Raw genomic sequence first — 24,820 nt, 5'->3', positions numbered from 1 at the left:
TTACGGCTACAGACTCGTTTACATATACATAACGTCCACCGATTTTATGAATCCGCCAGAAAATTCCTTCAATGTTCATAGCTGCAATCAGGGAAACATTTCGTACTCTAACTATTGGCAAGGACACGCATGACGGTGTGTTAATCTTTGATAGCGCTTTTGTTAGCCGAAGATGACAACTGAAAGCAGATTCGTCGAAATATAAATATTTATTTTTATTTAAATGACATGAAAGATTTATAGTGTTTAGGCCAAATATCTACGTTTGTTTTGATTTTTGACAGTCCTAGATATGACAGAAAACTAATTTAATCACTATTATCATAGGTTTTTATACATACAATTAATGCGTCTAGACGTCCTCCTTTGAGGAGGATTGTCCTAAAAAATTTGTCCATGGAACAAAGAAAGTTAAACAAAAAATTTAATTTTAAAATGCTGCAACAATATGCCCTTTGTCCTCCTCAAACAAAAATTTCCGCGACGACCTTTTAATTTTTAATGTCCTTTGATATTTTCAAAATTTTGTCACTAATACAATACATATGAAAATTGGCAACCGGATTATTGCGCAAACAAAAATTACGCACATGAATATTCCACACAGCAAAAATTATGAACATAGATTGTTTGATGGTAAAATATTATTTACTTTTAATTCTTCTCTATTTTTAAGCAAAAAATTGTGTAAAATTAGGAAATGTAAGTGTATTACACCAATGTAAACTACTAATATAATTGTGAAATGTTTTTAAAAGAGGATATTTTTAAATTAAAAACATATTGACATCTGTGATATAAACAGACATTATTCTTTATATATATTGACGTATTCTTAAATAAACACGTATCTATGTGTATATTGAAATATTCACTGTGTACTATTTTCGTTTGTGGAATAATCACTGAACCATGAAAATTATCATTGTACTAACACATTCAATTTTTATCTTCTCACTCTTCTCTTCAAATACTCATCTGACTTATACTATCTCACACCGGATTTTAGAAAATTAATTTACTTATTTGCGAAAAAAGAAAACTAAGTAGATAAATAGTGTTCTGAATTTAATCAAACTGCTGCAATATTTTTTCCAACTTTATTAGAATAATATTAAATTTTATTATAAATTAATATGTGATGATTTGTATTATGTATGTAAGATGCACTTAAACACATTACAATAGCGCTGTAAATCTGCCCCACTTAGAGACGGCCTTGTCGTAGCTAGGGCTTTATCAAAATGGCTCTTAATAATTTCTTTAACGTCCATACCGTCAGTGGATAGCGCATATAAAGCCGCTTCCATGCATAAATTTTTTAAATCAGCACCAGAATAATTTTCCGTCTTATTTGCCATATCGTCTATATTGACGTCATCGGCAATGGGCATATTTTTGGTGATTAACTTTAAAATATCTGTTCTCGCTTTGCAATCTGGAGGCGGAACGAATATATGCTTATCGAATCTTCCGGGTCTTAAAAGAGCCGAATCGATCATATCGGGCCGATTAGTAGCACCGATGACGATTATTCCGTCGTCGATAGATTCTTTTTTCCAATCAGCCGCCACCATCTGATTACCAACGCCATCCATCTGTGTTAACAAGGCTGCTAAGATTCTCTCTTGAACGTCTAGTGATTTTTGAGCAGAATCACTTCTCGATCCGGCGACGGCATCTAAACATATATTTTATTATCATTTATTTTATAATATTAATCAATTCATTTAAATAGTAAGGTAAGTATATACCAATTTCATCTATGAATAAAATACACGGAGAGTTTTGTCTCGCTCTTTTAAATAGTTGCACTATCAAATGTTCAGCGTCGCCGACGTACGGTGAGTACAATTCGGCAGCAGATATAGACAATAGCGACAGGGTTCCCAAACAAGCCAAGGCTCTAACTAACGAAGTTTTAGCACATCCAGGAGGTCCGTAAAGCAGTACTCCTTTTGGTCTGCTTATGCCCATTCTGATAAAGGCTTGCGGATGTTTCAAAGGCCACAGTATTGAAGTTTCTAATGTCATTTTGATGTCTAGCAAACCGGCTAGATCGTCGAAAGACATTTGCTTAGTTGTAACTACGCCTAGAGACCCTTTCAAAGACGCAGGAGTCATTCCAGATATTACTTTACGGAATAAATCAATCCAATCGTTTGCCGATTGATCTTTGACTTTGATCTGAAAATACAATTCAATTAAATGGAAGATAAAAAGAAATATTTTTTGCTGTTTACCTTATTTGTGGATATGTTCCAGAACATTTTTTGACATATTAATTTCAAATCAGCGCCTACGAATCCTGGTGTCATACTTCCGATCGATTCGTATAATGATTTATGATCAGACTCGGATAGATTTAAATTCAGTTCAGCTATGATGTGATTCAGAATTTCGCATCTTTGATTTTCAGTAGGCGGTGAAATACTTATCTGGTAAAAACATGCAAAATATAAGTTGATGCAATCCTTTTATATATTTTACAATATAACGGAACCCCTAAAATATTAATAGCATAGCACATAAAAATGCATATTTTTGATGTCTGCTACCAAATTTAAACAATATTACTGACACAAACAATTGCTTCATGTGTGGTCCTGTCTCCTCCCTCCATTATTTGACATGGCCTTAGAAATTAATCATTATTATCAGGATGCATATTATTTAATTTTTAAATAATATTGAGGTCATTTTGGTTGCGTATTGTGAAATTAATGTTGGATAGCCCGAATTGAGCCTTTCAATTAACCTATAAGTTCTGATCAGATGCAAAATTTATAAAATGGAAATCGGGAACAATCTATTGTTTTGGTTAACAAGTTATTTGATGAAGAACTTTTGTTACTAGTGGAGTATTGCAAGGATATTATTTCAGTCCCCCTTTAGTTTTACAATTTATAAACGATAAAGTAATTATTTTTAAAGTTATCTGTAACACGGTTACTCGTCTTCAACAACATTTAAATAAACATTTTAATTTGTTTTTTATATTTTAAAATTGAAAAATGCCATGTCAATTGGCTAATGAATTAAAATATGAGATATAGTTTTATTCCTACTTCAGTTTCAAGACGTTTATGACGTCTCACCGATGGATCGATACTCTCAGGATTATCAGTCGTTGCTATAACTATAACTCCCGGCACATCATGAGCTGTGTCTAATAATTGTAATATTTGCGTAACAGCTCTCTGCACATGAGAACTTTTATTTTGCCTTCTAGGACAGAGACTGCTTATTTCGTCCAAGTTAATTATGCATTTACCTATAAAATATTAATGAATAAAATTTATTATTTTCACACATCTAATAATTAGTATGTTGACGATTAATATAATTTTACCCATTGTCTTAGCACACTCAAAAGCGTGATCAAACAATTTTCTAAGATTTGCTTCAGTTCCACCCGGATCGCTGCTGCGAATGTTATGATCGTTCACTGATACTATCAAAGTGTTAGTTTTTCTTGCAACCCAAGGTATTAACGACGATTTTCCACAACCGGACGGACCCACAAGTAAAATCTAAAAATAATTATATTAGAAAAAATAGTCAAGGATATAACATGTAAGTAAAACACCTGTTTAGTCGGCTGCGGATATGATTTGTTTAAAAATTTGCAATAAATATCATTTAATGACACTATCTCAATTAATCTTGTGAGTGGATATTCCAAAGCATACAGTGGCGATAATGGCCTAGTATGTAATTCTATCTGTTCTATTGTAATTTTATTGTTAATTATAACATTAGTTTTATCTATAACGTATCCAACATCCATACTCTTAACATTATCCAAAGAAAACTTTATAATCAATCTGTCTATTCCCATTTTGTGCAATTTTGATAAACATTGCAATGATATTGTACAATCGTGTGTCACCACAAACATTTTTAATAAATATTTTTTCAAAGAATCATAATATTCGTCTGTTCTTTTATTCCACATAGACAAACTTTGAAACGATTCAAATACAAGATCGACGTAAATCTTCGGTAAGCGAATAGGTCTTTTCAATAAAGGCACATTTGGAAGATTATTAATGACTGTGTTTAGTCTGACAGTTTTATCAATCTCTATGACATTGTCGTGTAAAAGTTGCTTTGGAAATATTCGACATAAGTACGTATCTTCGCTTTCAGCAATGTAAAGACAATCGCCAGGTTTTGCTTTGTAACTTATGAATAATTTTAACGAACAGTAACATTTTTGAATGTTGATCAGATGTTTATTTAAAGTTTTCACTTTTAAATCATATTTTATTCGTATGTTTTCGAAAGAATTGATTAATTCTTCCATGTTTGAAGTGTCAACCGCACTTCAAAACAAACGCACATGTCGTAGGGATGTTCTACGTGCGTGATTTGTAATCGTTCGTTCAATATATAATTTAGTTTAATTAGCATTATGTTTATCGAAGTTATAATTTATATAAAACTTTTAAACAAAATAATAGACTTAACTGAATATTAAAAGTAATCAGACGCAATGTTCAATATTACCCCGTTGCAGTGTTTTATTCTGAAGTATTTTAATCAGTTTAAATATATTTTGCTATATTTTTTTTCCTTTGAGTTAAAACAAAGAGTAAATTAGTATTTCATAAGTAAAATTATTTAAAAAAATATTTAAATTATGCAAAATATGAAAACCAACCAATTTTACGCCGCTTAGTAAATTTTATTTATTTATTGTAAATTACCCTTTGCAACATGACAACTTGGGTCAACACAATTACATCTAATAGTAAGCAGTGAGATACCAGACTGAAATCAATCTGTAAGTTAGTGTCATACATATATTTGACCAATTAGGAATTAATTTTACAGTTTAAAATCAACATATGTCACTATTTTATTTTATAGCCCTATTTTATTTTACTTATTTATCTTGATATTCATCCGTGAGATTAAAAAATCTAATACTTAATCAGCGATGATTGATCGGAGTAATAATAATTACTAATCACTAGTTCCAATTTCTAAGTACTAGGGTTAAAATGGGATTTGAACTCAAGTCTTTCAAGTGTTATTCACAGACTCTACCTCTATTGTGCTGGTCTTGTAGGTGTGAATGCTCTAAAATATTTCCTAAGAAAACATTTAAAAATTTCTTACTGCGAAACAATATTGTGTAAAATTTAAAACTACCTAAATTATGTTTCATATAATATGCGAAACGAGAAAAGATTTATTTTTAAAATGTAAATATAAAACCGCACCAAGGTATTTTTTTTATTTTAAAGTCTTTGATTTTAATGAAATAGATATATAATATTAATTATGTATATATATATATATATACATATATATAAATAACAAAAAAAAATTAGTAACCTAGTGCGCATTAGGCTACAATACGCGCGGCCTGTTGACGTAAAATTGTAGCACGCGACATAACTTGACGCATGAAGAACACAAAATTGACAGGTAAGTCTTTTATAAGAAACGTTTAAAATCGGGTGTTTTGCTACGATTGATGAACTTGAACAATATTTCCATCCATTATTTTGATATGTAAATATCTGATTGCTACAAATTGAGGTTATTTTGACAGCTGTCACGTGCTGCATTTCATCCATAGATAGTTCATGTCAATTCGGTCGCTTAATATTTTGATTAAACCTTAAAAAATACATAAACATAAATTTAAGATTTCGTTTGTCAATACATGGTTTGAGCTGAAAACTGTGAACCAATCGATATTTATTTATTTACGTTTTCATGAACTACGATGTTGTGTAGCATAAGGCCGCATTCACACGTAAACAAAACTTAAAAGCGCTGTTCTGACGATTCATGTCGGATCAGCTCTGTCGATGCATCTTAAATCGATCGAAAGACGAATTGGTCATTTTAGGTATGATGACGTAAACCGAAGACGTGGATGAAACGATGTTTATATGTAGTATAAGACGCGTTCACATGAAAACAAATATCCGTACATTTGTGATGTTTATGTTGGTCATTGTTTATAAATATTATGTATGTAAACAAAATGTTGGTCGATGAATTTTTCTGAAAAACTTCGACGTAGGTCAATGTTTATCGTGTAATGCCGCGTTTTAGTAATGTAAACAAAACGTTCAGGAGGAGGAGAGCGGCGCCGCCTTTCCGGGATAGTTGCGTAACCCCTCGGGAAGGACGAGAAGGGGAGTCGAGCGAAAGAGCGCGATTCGGATCGGTGTCTGCGCGCGAACGCTCCCCGTCGCCACGCCTACGATCGATAGGGTGTTTAGTGCGTGCGGGGGCAGTCGACCGGCGGATCCGCCGCCGGCCGGCCGCTTGTCCCAGCTCCTCGCGCAATGAGAAGCAGGCGACGTCGGTGACGCGCGGCGATCATGCTGGATGGCCCCGCGGAGGGGTCCGCGCCTCTGTGTTCCTTCCAAGACAGCCGCGCGGCTCCGGAGCACCGCCGCTGGAGGCGCATCAACGGCCTCCAGTTGCCCTTGCATCCTCAGCAGGTCGTCGGCTGGTTCGCCATCGCGGCTTTCGCCGCCGCCTGCTTCGCGGTGCTGGTTCCAGCGCTCGCCAGCGCCTTCAGAGCGGCCGCCTTCTACTCGTTCGCAGCCCTCTTCCTGGCGCACCTCGTCTCCCACTCGGCGGCTCTCGTGCTCGACCCCGCCGAGGAGGAACTGCGGCGCGCCAACTCGCACCGGGTCGTGCCCGAGTTCGACCGCGCCAAGCACGCGCACGTGATCGAGAACGGCCGCTGCCACCTGTGCAACATCCGCACGAGCGGCCCCAAGACGAAGCACTGCAGCGTGTGCAACAAGTGCGTCGATCGCTTCGACCACCACTGCAAGTGGCTCAACAACTGCGTCGGCGGCAGGAACTATGCCGCCTTCTTCGCGTGCGTCGTGAGCGCCGTGGCGGCGGCGCTGGCCGTCGTGGCAGTGGCGCTCGCCGAAGTCGTCCTCTACTACGCCGAGCCTCGCTGGCTCTCGCCTTGGGAGGCGCTGGTCGCGCCGACCAACGCCACGGGAGAGACCGCGGATTCGCCACCCGACGACATGCACGACGTCGCGTTCTTGGCCATCGCGGGCGCGCTCGCGATAGCGGCTGCAGTGGCCGCCGGACTGCTGTTGCATCTGTGTTTCTTCCACGTGTACATCTCGGCGCTCGGCCTCACCACTTACGAGTACATCAGAAACTATAGGAGGCGCGCCGAAGCCGCGGCCGCCCCCGAAGCCGACGCGCCTGCCGAAGGAGCCTCGCCCGAACGCAGGGCGCGCTCCTTGCCCGAGGGCGAAGTCAGGAGGCGTCCGATCGGACTGCGCTGCTGCGACGGCTCGGCCGAATACTACGAGCGCAACAGAGAGTTCTACTTCTGCTCCATACCGGGCGAAGCGGGATCGGGCGCGACCGAAGCGTTCGCGCTAGAGACTTTATTGTGTTGCACCGAAAAGAGGCGCGATCGCAACCCTTCGGTGGAGAGAATCGAACGCGGTGGCTGCGCTTCTTGCGCTCCCAAATCCGACGAGATCGACGAGCGCGCTTCTAAAGATATAGGGAAGCACCATAGATGGAAGCGGAAGTGGAACTGCTGCTCTTCGACGCCCGAGAGTCCGAGCAGTCCGGAGGGCGGTGACGCTTCTTCGTCCTCCTACGGCGCTTACGGCGTAGCGCGCTTCCCCGAAGACGCGATAGCTACGGTCGCCGCCGACTTTCGTTCGGCTAAGAACGGAGAAGTGAAGAATCGCTGGCCGACGCTGGACTTGCGCCGCGTGCGGAGGGCCTTCGACAGGATGGGGACGCGCAAGGAGCGCAAGAGAGGAATAGGCAAATCCGTCCGAGGCAATCAAGTGGAGCCGGCCCTCTCTTTGCCCAGCGTCCGCTTCGGGAGCGAGTGCCCTTCTCCTCCACCTTCGCTGCCCTCGTTGCCGCCGCCGGCTCGTCGCAAGATCCGGAGCGTGACCGACTTGCACGAGCTGGCGGAGTCCCTGCGCGGACCAGGCGCCGGCGCGGGCCTGGGACTCCCTCGCAGGGGACGTCGCAAGACTCCCCTGTCCAGACCGAGATCTCCGGCGCTGTCGCCCATCCGCGAGACGGGCCTGTCGAACCCGGCGTCGCCTCAGCCCTGCCGGGCGGCTCTGGCGTCGTCGCTATGCCCTCGACCAAGTGACCTTTAGGATTTCAACCGAGCCTCGAATCTATTATTATATAAATTTCCTTTTTTTAATCGCGTACTATAATATTTATAATCATATGCATATATTTTGCCGATTAAATGCGTTTTTCGAGTAATTGGCGCGTTTCATTTCAAACACCTTCAAAACACAAAGAACACATACAAAATCGCATTGTCGCAATCTTACACATTTGCTAAAAGAAAAGTTCTAATGATTTTCTTTAAACTTAACTTATGTTTTAGTACTTGTTGATTAAATGCTATTTTTTAATATTGAAAGTTAAGAGAATACAAAATATATAATACATATTAGTATCTAATCTGTTTTGCAGTTCCTAAACCATCGTCTCTTACCTGCTTGTCTGTTTTTGGTGGATGTTTGCATTGACAAAAATCACAAGAATAATATTTTTTTTAAATATATGTAGTATTTATTTTATTATATTTTTTATTATTCCGCATATATTTTTTTATTATTGCGTTTTTATGGGTTTTAATTCTCTTGCGGTGTTTTACATTTAATTTATATTTAATATATCAGAGTATCTATTTTTAAATCACGGTGTAACATCGATTTGCGGACAAACCATGGAGCATTTGACGCGATTTTTAACGAAATGTTTTGTTGTGACTGAAGTTTTATTAGGTACTCATGAGTATTAATTATGTATCTCCAAACCGAGGAAGCGTACGAAGTTGCAGGTCTTATTATAGATAATTAATTTACTTTTGCGGCAAAGAAGAGGGTGTAGTTTTGCTCTTGTTGTTTTAGTATTTAGAATTAGTTTATTTATATGAGATTTCCAGGAAAGTTTAGAACATAATGTGAGACCCAGGCACTCAGTTTAAAAATTGTAATACATTTTAATTTTTACTGATTTATCTACAGCGAAGGTTTATTCTTCTATGAGAAAACATTACATTAGTTATGCAGTGCATTAATCGAACCATCGAACCATTTTCAATGAATTTTATTCTGTTTTGAAGTCGATCTATTGCTCAATGGGGATTTTCAACTTTTTGTAAACAACAAATCACAGCAAATATATAAAAGCTTAATTTAAAAACTCTTCTTTGGAAATCGGTTTAACTTATTTTGCAGTGCGCGATCGATTATTATAGACTAGGTTTTCCTAGATTTTCCCAATCTCGCGGGTAAATAATTCAAATAAAATCGCTTAAAGTCATTTTTAGTGACATGTAAAAATAGTTTATAAAAAGTAAATGTCACTGATTTACAGACTTTGAATCGTATTATTTACGTAATAGTTATTGATTGTATTTACCAGTTGTAACGCATGTTGCAATAATCATCTGGAAGTAAAATTGTATTTTTCTTCATTTCCTTTTTTAATTTAGCCAAAGAGGCGATTTAGAAGAAAGTAGATAATGTATTTATTATACCGGTTTTTTATTTAAATTATTACTGTTTTATTTATTTTACTTCAGCCATGTTCTCAGCGATCACTTGAATTCTACGTGTATTTATTTTTGCCCACTGATTCTGAAAAAAATATTATATAATTTGTATCTCAAGTTAATCATACATTACATGTTTTTCATCTTTGATTTTTGAATTTCGGTTCTAAAACAAATATTAAGGCTAATAGGTATTATTTTTATTATACATACTATGTTATATTACTAGATATCATACTGCAAATATGTCTATAAATAAAACGTCTAAATTTAGAATTCGCCAGACATTTTGTTCTTTTGTAATGAAGGTCCAAGCTAATATTCGCAATGAACATTCACCGAGTCTTGATTTATCGCTTCCCCTTTGTCGCCATGGTTCACACCCTTTGCGAGTCACGCGATCGAGACTCGCCAAATCGCGAATTTTGACCCCTAATCTTTTTTTAACGCGACCCGCCTTCATTTTCAAGTTCACGAATCACGCGATCCGCTGTGCAAAATTGGAAACATTCACACGTGGGGCGTTCTGACAATGTCGCTTAATAAATAATCGATATTTACTCTTTGAAGGTCGACAGAGGAAATAATTTCTCCGATTTTTAGCACGTATTTCAATGCTTATTTAAAGAAAGTAATCGTATAAATATCTGTTTATGCTGATCTATTAATATATTATGTTTTTCCAGGCTTTCGGTAAAAACCATGTTGTAATGTATTATTAATTATTTCAACAACCGTTTAACCATCACCATTCAATGAATAAATTATTTTCACCATTTACTCAAACTGGTTTCAACAACAAAATTGCTTTATTAGTTGATAGTTTAATACATATATTCAGCAATTTAAAAGAGGTCTAAAATACTATTAGTTATGTTAAATCGTATTTTTTTTTATACGCGTACTAATTAATTTCATCTTGGGGTTCAGAAACTTTTTTACGCTAGTAAAATAATTTGCAATACTAAAAATCTGATTAAAAATACAATAACAAAAATAATTAATTATAAAGATTGCACCTATTTTTTGCTTTTAATATTATTTGGATATATCGTAAACTGCTGAATTTTTATAAGAGGAGTGGCTCATAATTTATATCTTTTTTTTTCATAGTATAAAGCTTGAAACAGCTATCTCATAAATATTTGTTTAGTCCGATTAAAATATATATTTTATATCACAATACTTAACCTTTATTGTATGGAACCAAACAAATGCGGAACCTCGAAACGGGGTACAGGATAACCCCCATTCAGATTTTCGTATTAAAGGACGGAATAGCTTAGTCCGTAATGTCTCAGACTAATATCTTTGAGGTTAGGGGTTCGAGCCCCGGCAGCGGCACTCGAATTTATATTTAAAATAAATAGCTCGGTTATAAATTATAGATGTCATCGATTCCCAGACTTTCAGTCTGGTGGTTAATATTTACTTGTATGTATTCATTATATCTGATTGACTAACTCAGTTGGTACATCTTTACCCTGTTGTAATATATTGGAATTACACCTGTCAAGTTACAACGAAAGATTTAATAGTAATAAAAATAAAATAAAAAATAAGATAGGATCCTTATTTAATAAGCTGGATTTTTTTGTTTAAGTTGACTGATATTTTGTATATATATTGTGGGACTAAAATTTTGTTGTTATTTCAAAGAATAGTTTACAAATTTATTTAAAAAAATTAAATTCTTCTTTGAAATAAAAATTAGTTAAAATTATATGTTATGTGTCTGTAAGATTTTTTGAAATTATAGGCGTTAACCCGATACGTTACAATACTTTACAGTCAATAACTATTGAGACACTTATTTTATTCATTATAAATTATTTTTACAGGTAACAAATAATAGATTTCACTATACACGCCTTTTTTTTAAATTAATGATCATGATATTCATCCGTAAATTAGAAAATCTAGGAAAACCTAATCTGTGATGATCAATCGGAATTATAATTATAAAATAGTCACTAATTACGATCTTCCAGACACAATAGAAATTGAAAAACACCAAAGTACATAAGGCATTCAAACCTAGGTCTTTCAGGTATTATTCACCAACTAATACCATTGGTATACCGTGCTGGTTAACGATTTAATGGCGCTTTCCATCACGGAATTATTTAAGATCCCCTAAAATAAAATATTCAACATTCAGTTTTAATAGCCTTGTAGTATATAGAATTCATATTTGATTTTCGCATAAAATAATGGAAAATATCTGTAATGTTATTAAAAATTATAACATTTTAAATATTTACTGAGTATAATGTCCTGAAAAAAATACAGGAAAATTACATTTAACAGTAAATACTAACGTAAGAAAAAAATTAAAAATATTTTAAATATAAGTTGCAAAATACAGTCTCCTTTTTTTCAACAGTCAGTGTACAAACACATCTTCACATGCTCCTAAATTTCTGTCATGTAATTGGTCGGTTGCTTTGAGGGGCGTTACCTCTATCTGTAAGTACATAGGGCGGTAGTGCTTTTTGTTATCGAAGTTATTATCTCATCGCCTCCTTTACTGTTGTTATATAATAGTTATATATATTTTTAAATTATTATATTCCTTGCCTTGCTCTACGTGTATTTTCAATATTAAAAATTAATACTGTTTTATTTATTCTAAAAGTTTGTTTTATTCGTTCTAAATCAGTCCTGTTCTCAGTTATCACGTAAATTCTGCGTGTATTTGTTTTTGTGCACTGACTCTTCTTTAAAAAAAGTTAACCCAAGTTAATATTTTGGTTTATGACAATTTTGTTTTCATATCATAGAATACTTCTGAAAATTTGTCAATTTAAATTTAATGAATGCCTTACATTTTGTGCGTCGATGAAATGTGTTTACAGTATACTTTGTCTTCGTTATACTGTCATTTTTCATACTGAAAAAAACAACAACAGCTGAAAACCTTGAGCCACTTTCTAAACGCTTCCAGAAAGTGTGTCACCTTCAACTTCCAAAAACATCAATATTTTATAGTTCATTATTGCTTTTTGCTTTTGACAGTTTCGTGCCACGTGCGCCGTATGTCAACTGAAATTTTTATAGTTTTATACGCGTGCACGCAATAACAATACTGTTCGATCGAATACTTCGAAAACTTCTAAAAATAGAAGTTAAATTCTAATTTAATTGCGAGTGCGTGCAAGAATTCAGACTGTTTCAATTAAATTTGTAGATTAAGATCGGCCGCCAGAACGAATATGTAAATTAATTATTTTAATGTAAATGTGGGTTACGCCCAAAAGAGTGGGAGTTGATTTTTTTCTTTAATTAGAAAACCACACAATGGGGAATAATTTAAAATTCATTTTTTGTAACGAATGTTATTTTTGACAAAAACTGGGCCATGTTAATGGATATAATTATACCTTACGTTAAATAAAATATTAGGCTATTAAAAACTCTTTGTAAAACATTTTTTTTTGTGAATTTCGTCTTTATAATATACATAAATATCTTTTGCATTTTATTGATATCGTTATTATATTGGTTTTTATGTTAAAATTAAACGTTAGTTCAGTATTTATTTTTAATAATCAGGAATTATATGTACCTTTTCGTTGAGGGGATATAATAATATATGACAATTTTATAATCCATTGCCTTTACTGTTCCTTCGATAAAGTACATACCTTCCATTCCGGAATATAAGAAGCACCCCCATATCATTTGCCTCACTAGACGTCGCACATTTTTCAATGTATCTTTCGCCACACTGACGATGATATGAATGTACTCCATCTGACCCCCATAAATTAATTTTACTCTTATCAGAGAGCGCCACTCTCCCTCGATCCAAAACGGTCTAGCTTTTGTGTCGTTTGGTCCACTTCATGCGTTTTAGACGCATTTCGGTCAATAACGTTTTTTGGCAGGTATACCACTGCACACGCCTCCCTAAGCATATAATTAAATTTAAGGGTTGTCCACGTTTATTTCTTTATCAAATATTTCGCAGATATTCACTGATAATATCCACAGTTTTAAGCCTATCACATAAACACATTCGAAGTATAAATTTGGTGTTAGAATAATACGTTGTAAATTAAATTAAAATTGTATCTAGAATGCAGGAAATTAAGAGTATTTAATATATTAAATAAACTATAAAGTAAATTAAAATATTACTTTTGTAGGACTTGATTGTCGTGTCCAAATTAAAACTGCTGATATTTGTGTTCATATTATTACTTTACATTTTCCATGGGTAATATAGAAAACCTTTGTTTAATTTATACAACTTTTATGTGCTTGCCATAATTTTTTCATAGGGTATGATACTATAATAGTCTCACATTATTATCCGTTAAATAGGTGAAAATTGTTAAATGGTCGTGATATATGTATTCTGTAAAATAAGCATTTTCACAGTAAAAATATAAAAAAATCTTGATGGGTTGCTGACTAGAAAACTATTTACTGCTCCAAAACTTGTTTGAGCAAATTGAAATTGTAGTCAATAAAAAAATATTTTTAGTTCTATTTTATTATTATTTGGGTTTATATAAAAGTATTTATCCAATATCTGGAATGATGATGATTTAAATTATTCAGAAGATTAAGATTTGAGATTTATAAGAATCGTCTGACTTGTGTTCTAGAAAGTACTATATACATTTGAACATTTCTTTACTTTTGCTATTGCATACATGTATATGAGAAAAGTGGATCAATATGCAGGACCTCTTACATAATTATATTATATAACAAGGCTATAACTTTCACTGGCATTTACAACAAAAATACAACACACTATTGATTTTCTTGACATTCCATTGAACTGCTGTGCCAAAATGATGTATCATTTTGCAATAAAGTTCACTGTGGCCTTTTCATCGCCGTCTTTCTAAAGGTCGGTTGCTCTTTCATTAGCGAAGTTTAATAGGTCACAGCTGACACAATGGAAAAGAATAAAGGCAAGCCAATCGATGCGTTCTCACGGGAAATGCTGAATTTTTCATCAACTAATGAATGCCTTATTTTTATTTTAGTTTTCCATCAAACAACTATGAAGTGTCCGAAGATAAGTAAAGCTCAATTCGTCGTGGCACCAATGGTGGACGCTAGCGAGTTAGCATGGAGAATGTTATGCAGAAAATATGGAGCCGAATTGTGCTATACTCCTATGTATCATAGTAACGTGTTCAGTAAAGATCATAAATATAGACAAGACGCGATGGCTTCCTGCCCTGAAGATAGACCTTTAATTGTGCAGGTATTATTGTCTAAACTGTATATAAATTAGTAATCATAAAATAATTTTGATGTTTATCTTTGTAGTTTTGCGGTAACGATCCGGATGTATTGTTGAAGGCTGCTCTACTAGCCGAACCTCATTGCGATGCTATAGATATTAATCTCGGTTGCCCTCAAGCAATTGCTCGCAGAGGTCGTTACGGATCTTTTCTTCAAGACGATTGGGATCTTCTTCAGAAAATTGGTAAGTTTATTGCATATAATCATATGCTCGGAAAATATATTTATAATGTTAAAATAATAAATATATTTTTGGTTTTGTGATTCAAAATTTCGGGTTCGAGTGGTAAGATTTATTCAGCCAGTTAGATGCTGGAAGAATGGTTTAATATATAGTTTTATTGCACAAGTATAAAATATTCCGATATACAATTAAAATTCAGGTGGCAGTGTCGAGTGAGGAATATTCCTGGTTGATCCAGTCGTTGATAAGGTCCTTGTTGCTGCCTCTCTGGTCTCTGCTAATCTCTGCTAATCCTCGCTCTCTTTGTGTGTCTAAATCCTTAGTTGAGTGTTGATATAAGCAAATGTCAACTCTTTTATAAATTTTTTTGGACGAAGCTTTGACGAATCAGAAACATAATTTATTTAGACATATGACTGTACTGTTAAACCCCGCCTAGTAATAAACAGCTTTATTAACACTTTCGAGGACACTTAAAAAACGTATTGAAATACTCTAGAATACTAATATAGCTAAAATTTGTAAAAAAAAAATATTTTTTTAAATACCTAATTATTTTCATTGTATATATCTTGACCTAAATTTAATTATTTTTTATGTATATTCAGAGGTTTTCATATGCAGACGTGTCCCATTTAACAGCCGAAAAATGACGAAAAATGACTGCAATTGCAGACGTGTCCGCGAAACTGTTAATGGCGCAAGAGTATGTCTTCGTGATCGACTTTTATAAGCGAAACCATTTTGGTTGCTTCCCGAATGTCGACAAAAATATACGTTTAACAATTCTACTAATAGACTCGATACTAATTCTTTTCTAAATAAATAAAAATAATTAGTGTGGTTAAGTGATTTATGTTACGGTAAAGAACGCTAATGCTTTTCGAAAGTCTGTGTGGCCATTGTAAACTTAGCCACTTACAAATTTGTGACGATTTGTAATTTTTTCTTCACTTTTATAACCTTTTAAATAATATCTTGTTTAAATTTTTATCTTCAGTTAGCAAATTAAGTCAAAACCTTTCAATACCCATAACTTGCAAAGTCCGTGTGTTTGAAGACATTTCAAAGACAGTAGAGTATGCGTTAATGCTTCAAAACGCCGGATGCCAAATGCTCACTGTTCACGGTCGTACTCGAGAACAGAAAGGTCCGTTGACAGGATTAGCAAGCTGGGAGCATATTAAAGCTGTGAGGTTTGAAACTTACGAATTAAATTATTGGAATTATCAATATTTGATAAAATAATAATAAAATAAAATTATAGATTAGCCGTATCCGTTCCTGTGATCGCCAACGGAAATATTCAATACTTAACAGATGTTTATCGCTGCTTGGAATTCACCGGAGTGAACGGAGTCATGAGCGCCGAAGGAATACTCACGAATCCGGCTCTTTTTCAAGGCGTTTCTCTCCCAGTTTGGGAACCTAGTTCTGAATATTTGGATTTCGTTGAAAAGTTCACGTGTCCATCTTCTTACATAAGAGGACATCTTTTTAAAATATGTCATATGTTGTAAGCTGAATTAATTAATATGATTTTAATAGATTTGATATGCTATAATTTAATTTTTATATGTTTTTTTATAAAGGTTAGGAATGAGTTCAAATGCAGATATTAGATCAGATTTGGCTACAGCCCAAACATTAAACGATTTCCGAAATGTTGTGGAAAAACTTAAAAATAAATATTTACCGTTTCACTCTGGCGAAATGGTTTACGCACCAGAAGAAGACGGATTTAATATTAAATGTGAGAGAATTGACGATTGTAATTTAAAATTACCTCCTTGGATGTGTCAACCGTATGTCCGAATTCCTCCCAGTGATCATCTCAAAAAAATGGAAGATAAAAAGCAAGAAATTGAAGTAAGTTCTATAAATAAAGCATTTAAAATTAAAAGAAAGTTTTATCCTAAATTTATTGTTTAGAATGGAGGTGAAGAATTGAAACGTCATTACGAAGATTCCGATGGAAATTTAATCACTAGGAAAAGGATGAAAAAGTTGCGGAGGATTCAAAGACGACCACCTAAATCGATTGATGTTCAACAAGTAAAAAGAACAGGAGATATTTGCCAAAACTGTCCAAATCCATTGGTTAGTATTATATAATTTTATTTTATAATTTTTTATAATATTCTATTGTATAATATCTAGTATTATTTAATCTAATTTTATATTTGAATTTTAGGGTATGAAGTGCTTATTCAAACTGTGTAAAAAGTGTTGTAGAAATAAATGCTATAATGAAGAGATTGACTGTACAGGACATAGAATTTTAGTTAAAACTAGAAGGGAGATGGCTAAAAAATATGCAGCCGAGAGGAAAATGAATAGTCAAGTGAAATGTGATGAGAATTGTAATAAAAACTCAGACGAAGTGTAGTGATCTTACAATATTATTTTATGTGTGTTATTATTAATAAATTAAATTATATCATCTTATACCCCTATTTATTTATTTACATTTAAACGGAATTTAAATAATTTAACAGCGAATTTCTTGAAAATAAAATAAAAGGTAACCGTTGAAAAACTATTTTATTATTAAAATATTGATATTTCATTTATAGACTACACACTACCATGATGTGTGTGACACTACCGCGTGTATATATTTGACATTTTTATACGCTTTATTATTTTATTCGTTTCTGAATTTATTATGTTTAAACCAAAACCTATAATTTGTTTAAGTTAGGTTTTGGTTTGAACAAAATAAATTCAGAAACGCGCAAATTCCGTGGTCTCAATATAAGCGGGCATGCACATACACCCCACATTGTGTCACGCAGTTGGGGTATAAAACCGGTAGTGTTTTGAGCGTTGCACCCTGCTAATTTAAAATTCTTATCTTAGTTACAAAATATGCAACATTAATGTTACAATAAGTTCCAAACTAAATTTACTTTGTTGAGAATCATGACGTCACAACGTCAACGTTGATGTTATTACGGACAACGATATATCATTGTTTACAGTGGTGCAGTAACTAGAGTAGTTGCATCTGCTCCATAGTTTGTACTACACTTGGATATTATGTTCTTTTTTAAATATCCTTACCGACATTACTACGACTTCTGATATGAGAGTATCGGTTAAAGCACATATATTCAAATCGAATTTTGGTCAATAAGATGGCGCAAAAACAATTACCACTTCTCAGAAGTCAAAAATTCACGCTAAAAGCAATAAAATCGTGTCGGCGTTATCGCAGTGGGAACATTCGTTACTGAGCGTTCGATTTCATTGCTTTTGCGGTGAATTCTTGTCTTCTGAAAAGGGATAATTGTTATTTTTGCTCTCCTGTTGGCCAAAATTCGGTTTAGACATGCCTTATTCGATTCTCACTTATTGTAAGTCGTATTATTATTATAAAAAGTCTTATTATAAACGAGCGTTCCCACTACGACGGCGACGGCACGATTTTATTGCTTTTAGCGTGAATTTTTGACTTCTGAGAAGTGGTAATGACGTGGTTTCTAAACAGGGACATCATTTGGGAGGGGGATGGTTGGGGAATTTGCCCTCCCTGAGGTTGGCCAGAAAAATGCATGTCATTTAATGGAATACTAAAAATCTTAATGAAATCGAAATATTAAAAAAACGACCACTGATTGGCCAACTTTTGTCCCCCTCTCCATGGAAAAACTGAAATTACCTCTCTATAAACATGTATATTAAACAATTTTTACATTTTTCAGTCTAGATCACGTCTTAAAAATAAATGATCATATATGTGTACACCTACAGTATTGTGCGAAAGCCACTTACTAAAAGGGGATTTTGTATTGCAATAAATTTTATTTAAATGCATTTTAACTCAAAATATATTATAATGTAATTATTTTTTTATGCATTATAAAAGACTTTCACATTTAGTGAAATAAATATTTATGGTCAGTATTTATCGGCTTATGATTGAATATTAAAAACTATCGAACATTTAAGACAATAACCTTAAATTTACATCTGTCAGTTCCGGTTTTGGTTAAAGTTCATTTATGATAGACGATCATGACGGAGACTACAGAAAATTCGGAAAAAAGTAAAACTAAACCAGAAGCATGGGGCTACGACTTATATCCAGAGCGGAGAGGAACGTTTAAAAAGACATTATCGGGATTACTGACAATGACACAAGGAAAGGAAGAAATACACAGACAAAAATGCGAAAAGAACATATATGGATGTGTCCAAGATAGTGAGTTGAGTTTTTTCAAATCTACTATAACATTCATAATAAAATAAACAACTTCTGTCTTATATAATCAGATCCGCTTGTGAAATTAATGATGGGGGCTTTGAAAAAGTCGGGATGGTGAGTTTCAATTTGGTTATTGTTATTTGGTATTTTGTAAACTAAATTATGTTGTTGATGCTGCCGTAGTGAAATCGATATAAGACGGCATATAACATGCGAAGTGTGCGATCCATCCGTCAGCGGCGGTTACGACCCTGAATATAATCAGGTATGAATTACGAAAATCAATTTTTTTAAACCTTTATAACAGTACTTAATGCCTAAAATCTTATATATATACTTCATAAAATTTGTGAAAATCCTTAACAAAAATAAATAACCTACCCACCAGGCTTGCCACTCGAGAGAAAAAACCGTCCCGCCTTGTGCTACTAGAGTGCCGCCAAGTTTTGTCCATAATAAAAATCTATATATAAATATAAACAGGCCCCACATACTTATTTCTATATCATGAATGTCACGCCTTCCTGCTTTAATATCGTTTAATTGTCAATTTTTGGATTGGGCACTCACTCCATAAAAACTTGTTCAGTAAGATTTGTTTTTTTATGAGCGAAATATATTGTATAACTACAATACTGTTTAATGTTCACAAATAATGTTAATGGTTTTCATAAGACTGTGGTAGTCATTGTTTGCGTTTGGTTCTTGGATGTTCTTATGTGATGATTTCTCTCGATGGCTTATTTCTTTGTTTAAATAACTTTGTAAAAAGGATGTATGTAGGATCTCCATTAAAGGTATATCTTTTTATTGAATGTGTTTTATTACACTTTTAATAAAAATCAAGATTGTGTTCTATCAATGTTTCAAAATGAGCTATAATAATTATATCTTTCTATTCTCATTTATAGATCGTAGTGTGTCAAAATATGGCAACATCTAAAGGCTTAGTAGGAGGAGTTCTAGTGCATGAAATGATACACATGTTTGACTTTTGCCGAAAGAATTTAAACTTTAAAAACATGGAGCATTTAGCCTGTACCGAAATAAGGGCTGCAAATTTAACACATTGCTCAATCACGAGCGCAATGACACAAGGGGATGCTAGTATTATAAATATCAAGAAGCAACATCAGGTTTGTTATCTCATTCGAATAATAATAATTTTTTTGTTAAATAATTCTTATCGGCAATGTTATTTTAGCAATGCGTGAAAACTAAAGCTATTTATTCCGTTCTGTCCGTAAGACAGATTGAATTGGAAGAGGCAGTCGCTGTTGTCAATAAAGTTTTTCCCAAGTGTTATGCTGATTTAGAACCAATCGGAAGGAGAGTGAGACGCAATTCCAGAGATATGGAGAAGGCTTACGTTGAAGGATATTTATATGGATACGATTTATAGATGTTATTTTTTATTAAATGTTATATAGTTTAAATAGTTCAATAAAAAAATAATAAAATTTTATTTTTTCATCATAACACTACTTTTTCCAATAGAGTTAATTTGAGTCAAAGAGAATCTTTAGATACTATTTTATAAAGCTATATATTTTTATATTAAATAAAACAACATTTTTGATTCTTATACATAATATATTTTTTTATATTCAATATTAAATTAATATATAATATAATAATATGTGATAAATAAATTTTTCTATGTGTATACATAACGTCGTTTACATCATGATGTATTACTCTAGTTGAAGCTCGTCATCGCTGCGACGTAACTAAGGCTTTGACAAATTAAAACAATTTATAAAAAGCTCGATTAGCTAATTCTTAGTTACGCCACCGATATAAATTTATATTTTTATGATACATTAAAAATTATGATATTACATCTGTGAAGAAGCACTTGCGTGACTATTTCTCGTAAATATTTCTAAATTGATTCTTCGTCAATTTTGGCACTTTTGGCAAAACAATCTGTTTTTTTTCACATATAATTTCACCGTTTCACAACCATTATTGTACATACTTCGTTTCTCCGCTTAAACACCATTATCAATACTATGATTTAGAAGTAAAGAACAATGGAAGGAATAAGTTTTTATATTTTATTTTTATTATTATTAAATAGTGATTATGTATGTAAATATTTATTTTTAATTCAAGGCACATGTTTAATTATAGAGTGATGCATTTAAAAGTAACTAATACCAGTATTATAATATGAAAGTAAATAATCGAGTAATTGAGTTTCAATTTTATGATGTATAAAATATTGTTTTAATTTTTAATGAAATGTAAAACAAATAACATTATTTTTTAATTTTAATAACTTTTTTATAAATTAATATTTTTCTTCATTAATTTATGATTAAGTAAAATAACGTTTATTTTTTTTACATTAAATCTGTTTTAATCCAATAACATTTTTTAAAATCTTCGAAACTCAATTTGTATTTTTTTGTTGCAAATATATTATATGAGATTTTTTGTGCAATTTGCATGTTTTTAAAAAAGTAAATAAATTATTATTAATACAGGGCTACTTGTAAATGCGCCACTCTGCTTTTTAGAGTTTGAAATTGGATTTAAATTTAAATAAATTCGTATAGTTTATATTGTACAAGTCTTATTTAATATTCGTTGACTATATCGACTAGAAGAGAAAAAAATCTCAAAAATTTTTGCTCGATTATATTAAATATAATGTATACTTTGTAAAGCACGTGTCTTTAGTTTAAAATGCAGAAGTGACGATTTATTGCATTTTTCGCTTCAGTTGAGGAAAAAGGTGTCCTCAACGATGTTGTCTGCGGGTCATTTGTACATTTGCTTTTGGGATGCGTTAAGGTAGATTATCCAATAAACGGTGGTAAAGAGCAGAAAGCAAATCGGGAACAACACCAAAGACACTTGGTCCATCATTCCCCTTTGGGAACCGCAGTATAAAACAGCCTGCTCGGCGACTGCCCTGAATCGAGCACCTCTGACAGCCTCTCGGCCAGCTTCTCTCACAGCTTCGGACGATTCGACGTTCGCCTCCACCTTTAAATGAAATGATACATGATAATTTCAAATTATAGAGACAGTTGTTTATAAAAAAATACAGTTCTTAAGAAAATTACATATTTAATTTTTTATTTGTATAATTTAAAATTAGAACTACTATCAAAAAAAGTATGCTATTACAATATGGTGTTATATATTATAAATAATTATTGTTAAAATAATACGACAATAATTTTTGACAGATATCTACTGTACATACAATTGCCCCTAATCTTATGATACATTAAATATAGTAATCAATTTATTTTGTAAAAAGTTAAATTAAATAATTCATTTACGTACATACATTTTTGTTTGCAGAAATATATCGGTAAGGATCTAAATTGGGTGATTGTTATATAATATAACAATCACCCAATTTAGATCCTTGGGTGATTGTTATATTATATAACTTTAGATTGTTATATATAATATTTATAGACAGTGTCTAATTAACATTTACAAAACTCATCTCGATTATAACTATACAACAAACTTAGATGTATTGACATATATTATTAGTCTATTAAACTTTGTACTGTTTCATTAATAATATTTTATTAGAAGAGAGCTCTTTTTTAATAAGGATTATTCTCTTCAAAAGATTGCTTGTTTGTCTAGTTTACAATATTTATATATGTCTGGACCACACATAATCATCGCATTGAATTTAGTTATACAAGACCTGTTAAAATAGTCATAAAACTAATTTATGTACCTTGACTTTGCTTAGAATCGCATCGGCCATCCCAAACTATAAGCGAAAGAAAAAAATATGCTATCTCCAATTTTTAGAGGCAATTTTTCTAATTGACAAAAACAAAGATTCGTTCCATTTCATATTATTTGGATCTGCCAAAAGAGCCGAGAAATTGTAGAAATATTAGGTGTTGAACTCCTCCCCTTTGTTTTATCGGTATTACGGCAAACACATGATTTTTTATTTATATTTTCATAGCTTAGATAATATATATATTTGAATCTACTATTCTAATGAAAGCATATTTTAAAATTAAATAAAAGTGATATTCATAGATAGTGTTGATATAATGCATATTAGCATATTTGCAAAAAAATATACATGATAATGGTTATGCTCTGAAATTGGTATGATTCGTACGTACCGGACGTCTCGGTGGTATCGGCGGTGTCAACTCTTTGTGAGTGGCGTCCTCCGGTCCTATCCGCCTGTGACCGAACGTTTTTATATTTTCGATCCGGTTGCCGTTTTGCCCCCTGTGAACCAGAGGCGACAACTCGGCCGTCCCTTGGATCACGCCCTGTCAAGTTTTACACAGCTACAGTATATCAATGAGGGAAATGACTTCGTGAAGTCATAGTATCACGTCTGATCATTGTAGTGCGAGGTGTTATACAGGCGTCATGAGAAAGCTTTTGGGTCTTCATGCATGTGCTTGTAAATTTGTCTGTTTGTCATATATAAGGCAATGCGGTAAGTATTGTGTTGTTGATAAATGTATATAATATATAATGAGGGGTACACAAAATAAAAGCAGCATTTCACAAAAAAATTACATTTAACAGAACTCGAAAAGAGTGATGCATTATGAAAATATTCCGTTATGTGTAGATATACTGATTGAAATTGGGTTTGAGGGATATTTTGTTAATTTGGACGTTTCGCTTAATAGTAGCATTTTTGTTTTTGATAAATGTGAACAGCTGTTTCTAATTGAAAGTAAAATATAAAAATTGAGGTCTCTCTGGAAGATGAAAAATGAAAAGTTTTTTGTCTTCTGTAATTAATAACTCGGGATTGAATCCCACATGAACCCAAATGTTTTTCAATTTATGTCGTGTCATGGAGACCAGAATTAGTAATTATTATACTGTTAATTCCAATCGATCATTACAAAATAGGTTTTTCTAGCTTTACTAATCTCACAGATGAAGATTTAAAATTGAGCTAAGTATGCATATATGATATCAAAAAATATTTAATGGAGTTTATAGGGAGTAAGTAAGAGTTTGTATAGATTAAATAGCGCATAGAGAGTATTAAACATGTAAAATAAAAAAAATATCATAAAAATAACTGAGGATTTTAACTTTAGCCTACGATATTCTAGAACATGATATATTGTTTCAAATTCAAACAAATAAACCAAAAGGAATAAAACGGAGAAAGAAAATGAATATGGTTAATTCTTATATAACTTGTACTGCTTGTACGATCCAAGTTTATTCAGAAGAAAAATAGTCAAATCAAATGAACACATTAAAGTGCATTTAATTGAACTGCTCAACAAGTTTTTTGCCATAAAGATAATATAACTAGATTGATATTTAAAATTACATGCTAATTTCAGTTGTAGCATTATTTTTTTGACACCTTTGCTTGACTATTTTTGAACTATATACTATATAGCTCGATTTTATTTTTTAATGATTCATCATAGAAAAATCTAGTAATATAAATTAACCTAATCTGTGATGATAGATCGTTATTATAATTATATAATAATCACTAATTCTGATCTTCTAAACTTCTTGTAGAAACAATAGAATGAAAACATCACTTGGATCCATATGGGATTCTAATCCTGAGCTTTCAAGTATTAGTCATCGACTAATA

The 24,820-nt window shown here is 33.3% G+C and overlaps 5 protein-coding genes across 8 annotated transcripts in view; 3 read left to right on the top strand and 2 right to left on the bottom strand.

Annotated features, from left to right (window-relative positions):
• Positions 1-1,086: 1,086 nt before the first annotated feature.
• Positions 1,087-4,371, bottom strand: LOC148233071 (ATPase family gene 2 protein homolog B-like). Its single transcript, XM_088189781.1, has 6 exons — positions 3,590-4,371; positions 3,353-3,533; positions 3,069-3,274; positions 2,244-2,438; positions 1,755-2,187; positions 1,087-1,681 (listed from the first exon to the last, which is right to left on the bottom strand). Exons 1-6 carry the CDS (start codon positions 4,307-4,309, stop codon positions 1,152-1,154), a joined length of 2,265 nt encoding a protein of 754 aa, XP_088045907.1. The 5' UTR covers positions 4,310-4,371; the 3' UTR covers positions 1,087-1,151.
• Positions 4,372-5,343: 972 nt separating this feature from the next.
• On the top strand, positions 5,344-17,460 carry Dus1 (Dihydrouridine synthase 1). The gene is made up of 8 exons (XM_088189779.1): positions 5,344-5,439; positions 14,566-14,789; positions 14,855-15,014; positions 16,015-16,210; positions 16,282-16,530; positions 16,607-16,883; positions 16,947-17,114; positions 17,209-17,460. The coding sequence occupies exons 1-8, from the start codon at positions 5,418-5,420 to the stop codon at positions 17,401-17,403; spliced, it is 1,491 nt and encodes a 496-aa protein (XP_088045905.1). The 5' UTR covers positions 5,344-5,417; the 3' UTR covers positions 17,404-17,460.
• Positions 5,490-8,256, top strand: LOC148233070 (palmitoyltransferase ZDHHC1). The gene has a single exon (XM_088189778.1). The coding sequence runs from the start codon at positions 6,351-6,353 to the stop codon at positions 8,139-8,141; it is 1,791 nt and encodes a 596-aa protein (XP_088045904.1). The 5' UTR covers positions 5,490-6,350; the 3' UTR covers positions 8,142-8,256.
• A 59-nt stretch (positions 17,461-17,519) lies between the features above and the next one.
• On the top strand, positions 17,520-20,684 carry LOC148233068 (mitochondrial inner membrane protease ATP23 homolog). The gene is made up of 5 exons (XM_088189780.1): positions 17,520-19,221; positions 19,293-19,338; positions 19,408-19,489; positions 20,136-20,360; positions 20,429-20,684. Exons 1-5 carry the CDS (start codon positions 19,035-19,037, stop codon positions 20,624-20,626), a joined length of 738 nt encoding a protein of 245 aa, XP_088045906.1. The 5' UTR covers positions 17,520-19,034; the 3' UTR covers positions 20,627-20,684.
• A 120-nt stretch (positions 20,685-20,804) lies between these two features.
• LOC148233066 (glycine receptor subunit alpha-4-like) overlaps positions 20,805-24,820 on the bottom strand; it is a 58,788-nt gene continuing 54,772 nt past the window's right edge. For all 4 annotated transcript variants that reach the window (XM_088189832.1, XM_088189833.1, XM_088189834.1 and 1 more), the window contains 2 exons: positions 23,349-23,504; positions 20,805-22,221 (listed from right to left, as the gene is read on the bottom strand). In XM_088189832.1, coding sequence (XP_088045958.1) covers positions 21,994-22,221; positions 23,349-23,504 — 384 coding nt within the window. In that variant the 3' untranslated portion in view covers positions 20,805-21,993. The remainder of the gene's footprint in view (positions 22,222-23,348; positions 23,505-24,820) is intronic.

The sequence above is a fragment of the Plectrocnemia conspersa genome, unplaced genomic scaffold (assembly GCF_051122295.1).
Source record: "Plectrocnemia conspersa isolate PC_06_02 unplaced genomic scaffold, ASM5112229v1 ptg000008l, whole genome shotgun sequence".
NCBI classification, from domain to species: domain Eukaryota; kingdom Metazoa; phylum Arthropoda; class Insecta; order Trichoptera; family Polycentropodidae; genus Plectrocnemia; species Plectrocnemia conspersa.
Note: the sequence above shows the minus strand (reverse complement) of the source record. Positions and strands in the feature narration are given on the sequence as shown.

What these genes read in the sequence shown, in the direction of transcription:
- LOC148233068 (XM_088189780.1), top strand. Translation starts at nt 19,035, where the DNA reads ATGACGGAGACTACAGAAAATTCGGAAAAAAGTAAAACTAAACCAGAA. An exon ending in ATATGGATGTGTCCAAGATA is followed by an intron (nt 19,222 to 19,292) that starts GTGAGTTGAGTT and finishes TTATATAATCAG; the next exon opens with ATCCGCTTGTGAAATTAATG. An exon ending in GCTTTGAAAAAGTCGGGATG is followed by an intron (nt 19,339 to 19,407) that starts GTGAGTTTCAAT and finishes ATGCTGCCGTAG; the next exon opens with TGAAATCGATATAAGACGGC.
- LOC148233071 (XM_088189781.1), bottom strand. Translation starts at nt 4,309, where the DNA reads ATGGAAGAATTAATCAATTCTTTCGAAAACATACGAATAAAATATGAT. An exon ending in TGAGTGTGCTAAGACAATGG is followed by an intron (nt 3,275 to 3,352) that starts GTAAAATTATAT and finishes AATATTTTATAG; the next exon opens with GTAAATGCATAATTAACTTG. An exon ending in GGAACATATCCACAAATAAG is followed by an intron (nt 2,188 to 2,243) that starts GTAAACAGCAAA and finishes TTGTATTTTCAG; the next exon opens with ATCAAAGTCAAAGATCAATC.
- Dus1 (XM_088189779.1), top strand. Translation starts at nt 5,418, where the DNA reads ATGAAGAACACAAAATTGACAG. An exon ending in GGATCTTCTTCAGAAAATTG is followed by an intron (nt 15,015 to 16,014) that starts GTAAGTTTATTG and finishes TTTTATCTTCAG; the next exon opens with TTAGCAAATTAAGTCAAAAC. An exon ending in TTTAAAATATGTCATATGTT is followed by an intron (nt 16,531 to 16,606) that starts GTAAGCTGAATT and finishes TTTTTTATAAAG; the next exon opens with GTTAGGAATGAGTTCAAATG.
- LOC148233070 (XM_088189778.1), top strand. Translation starts at nt 6,351, where the DNA reads ATGCTGGATGGCCCCGCGGAGGGGTCCGCGCCTCTGTGTTCCTTCCAA.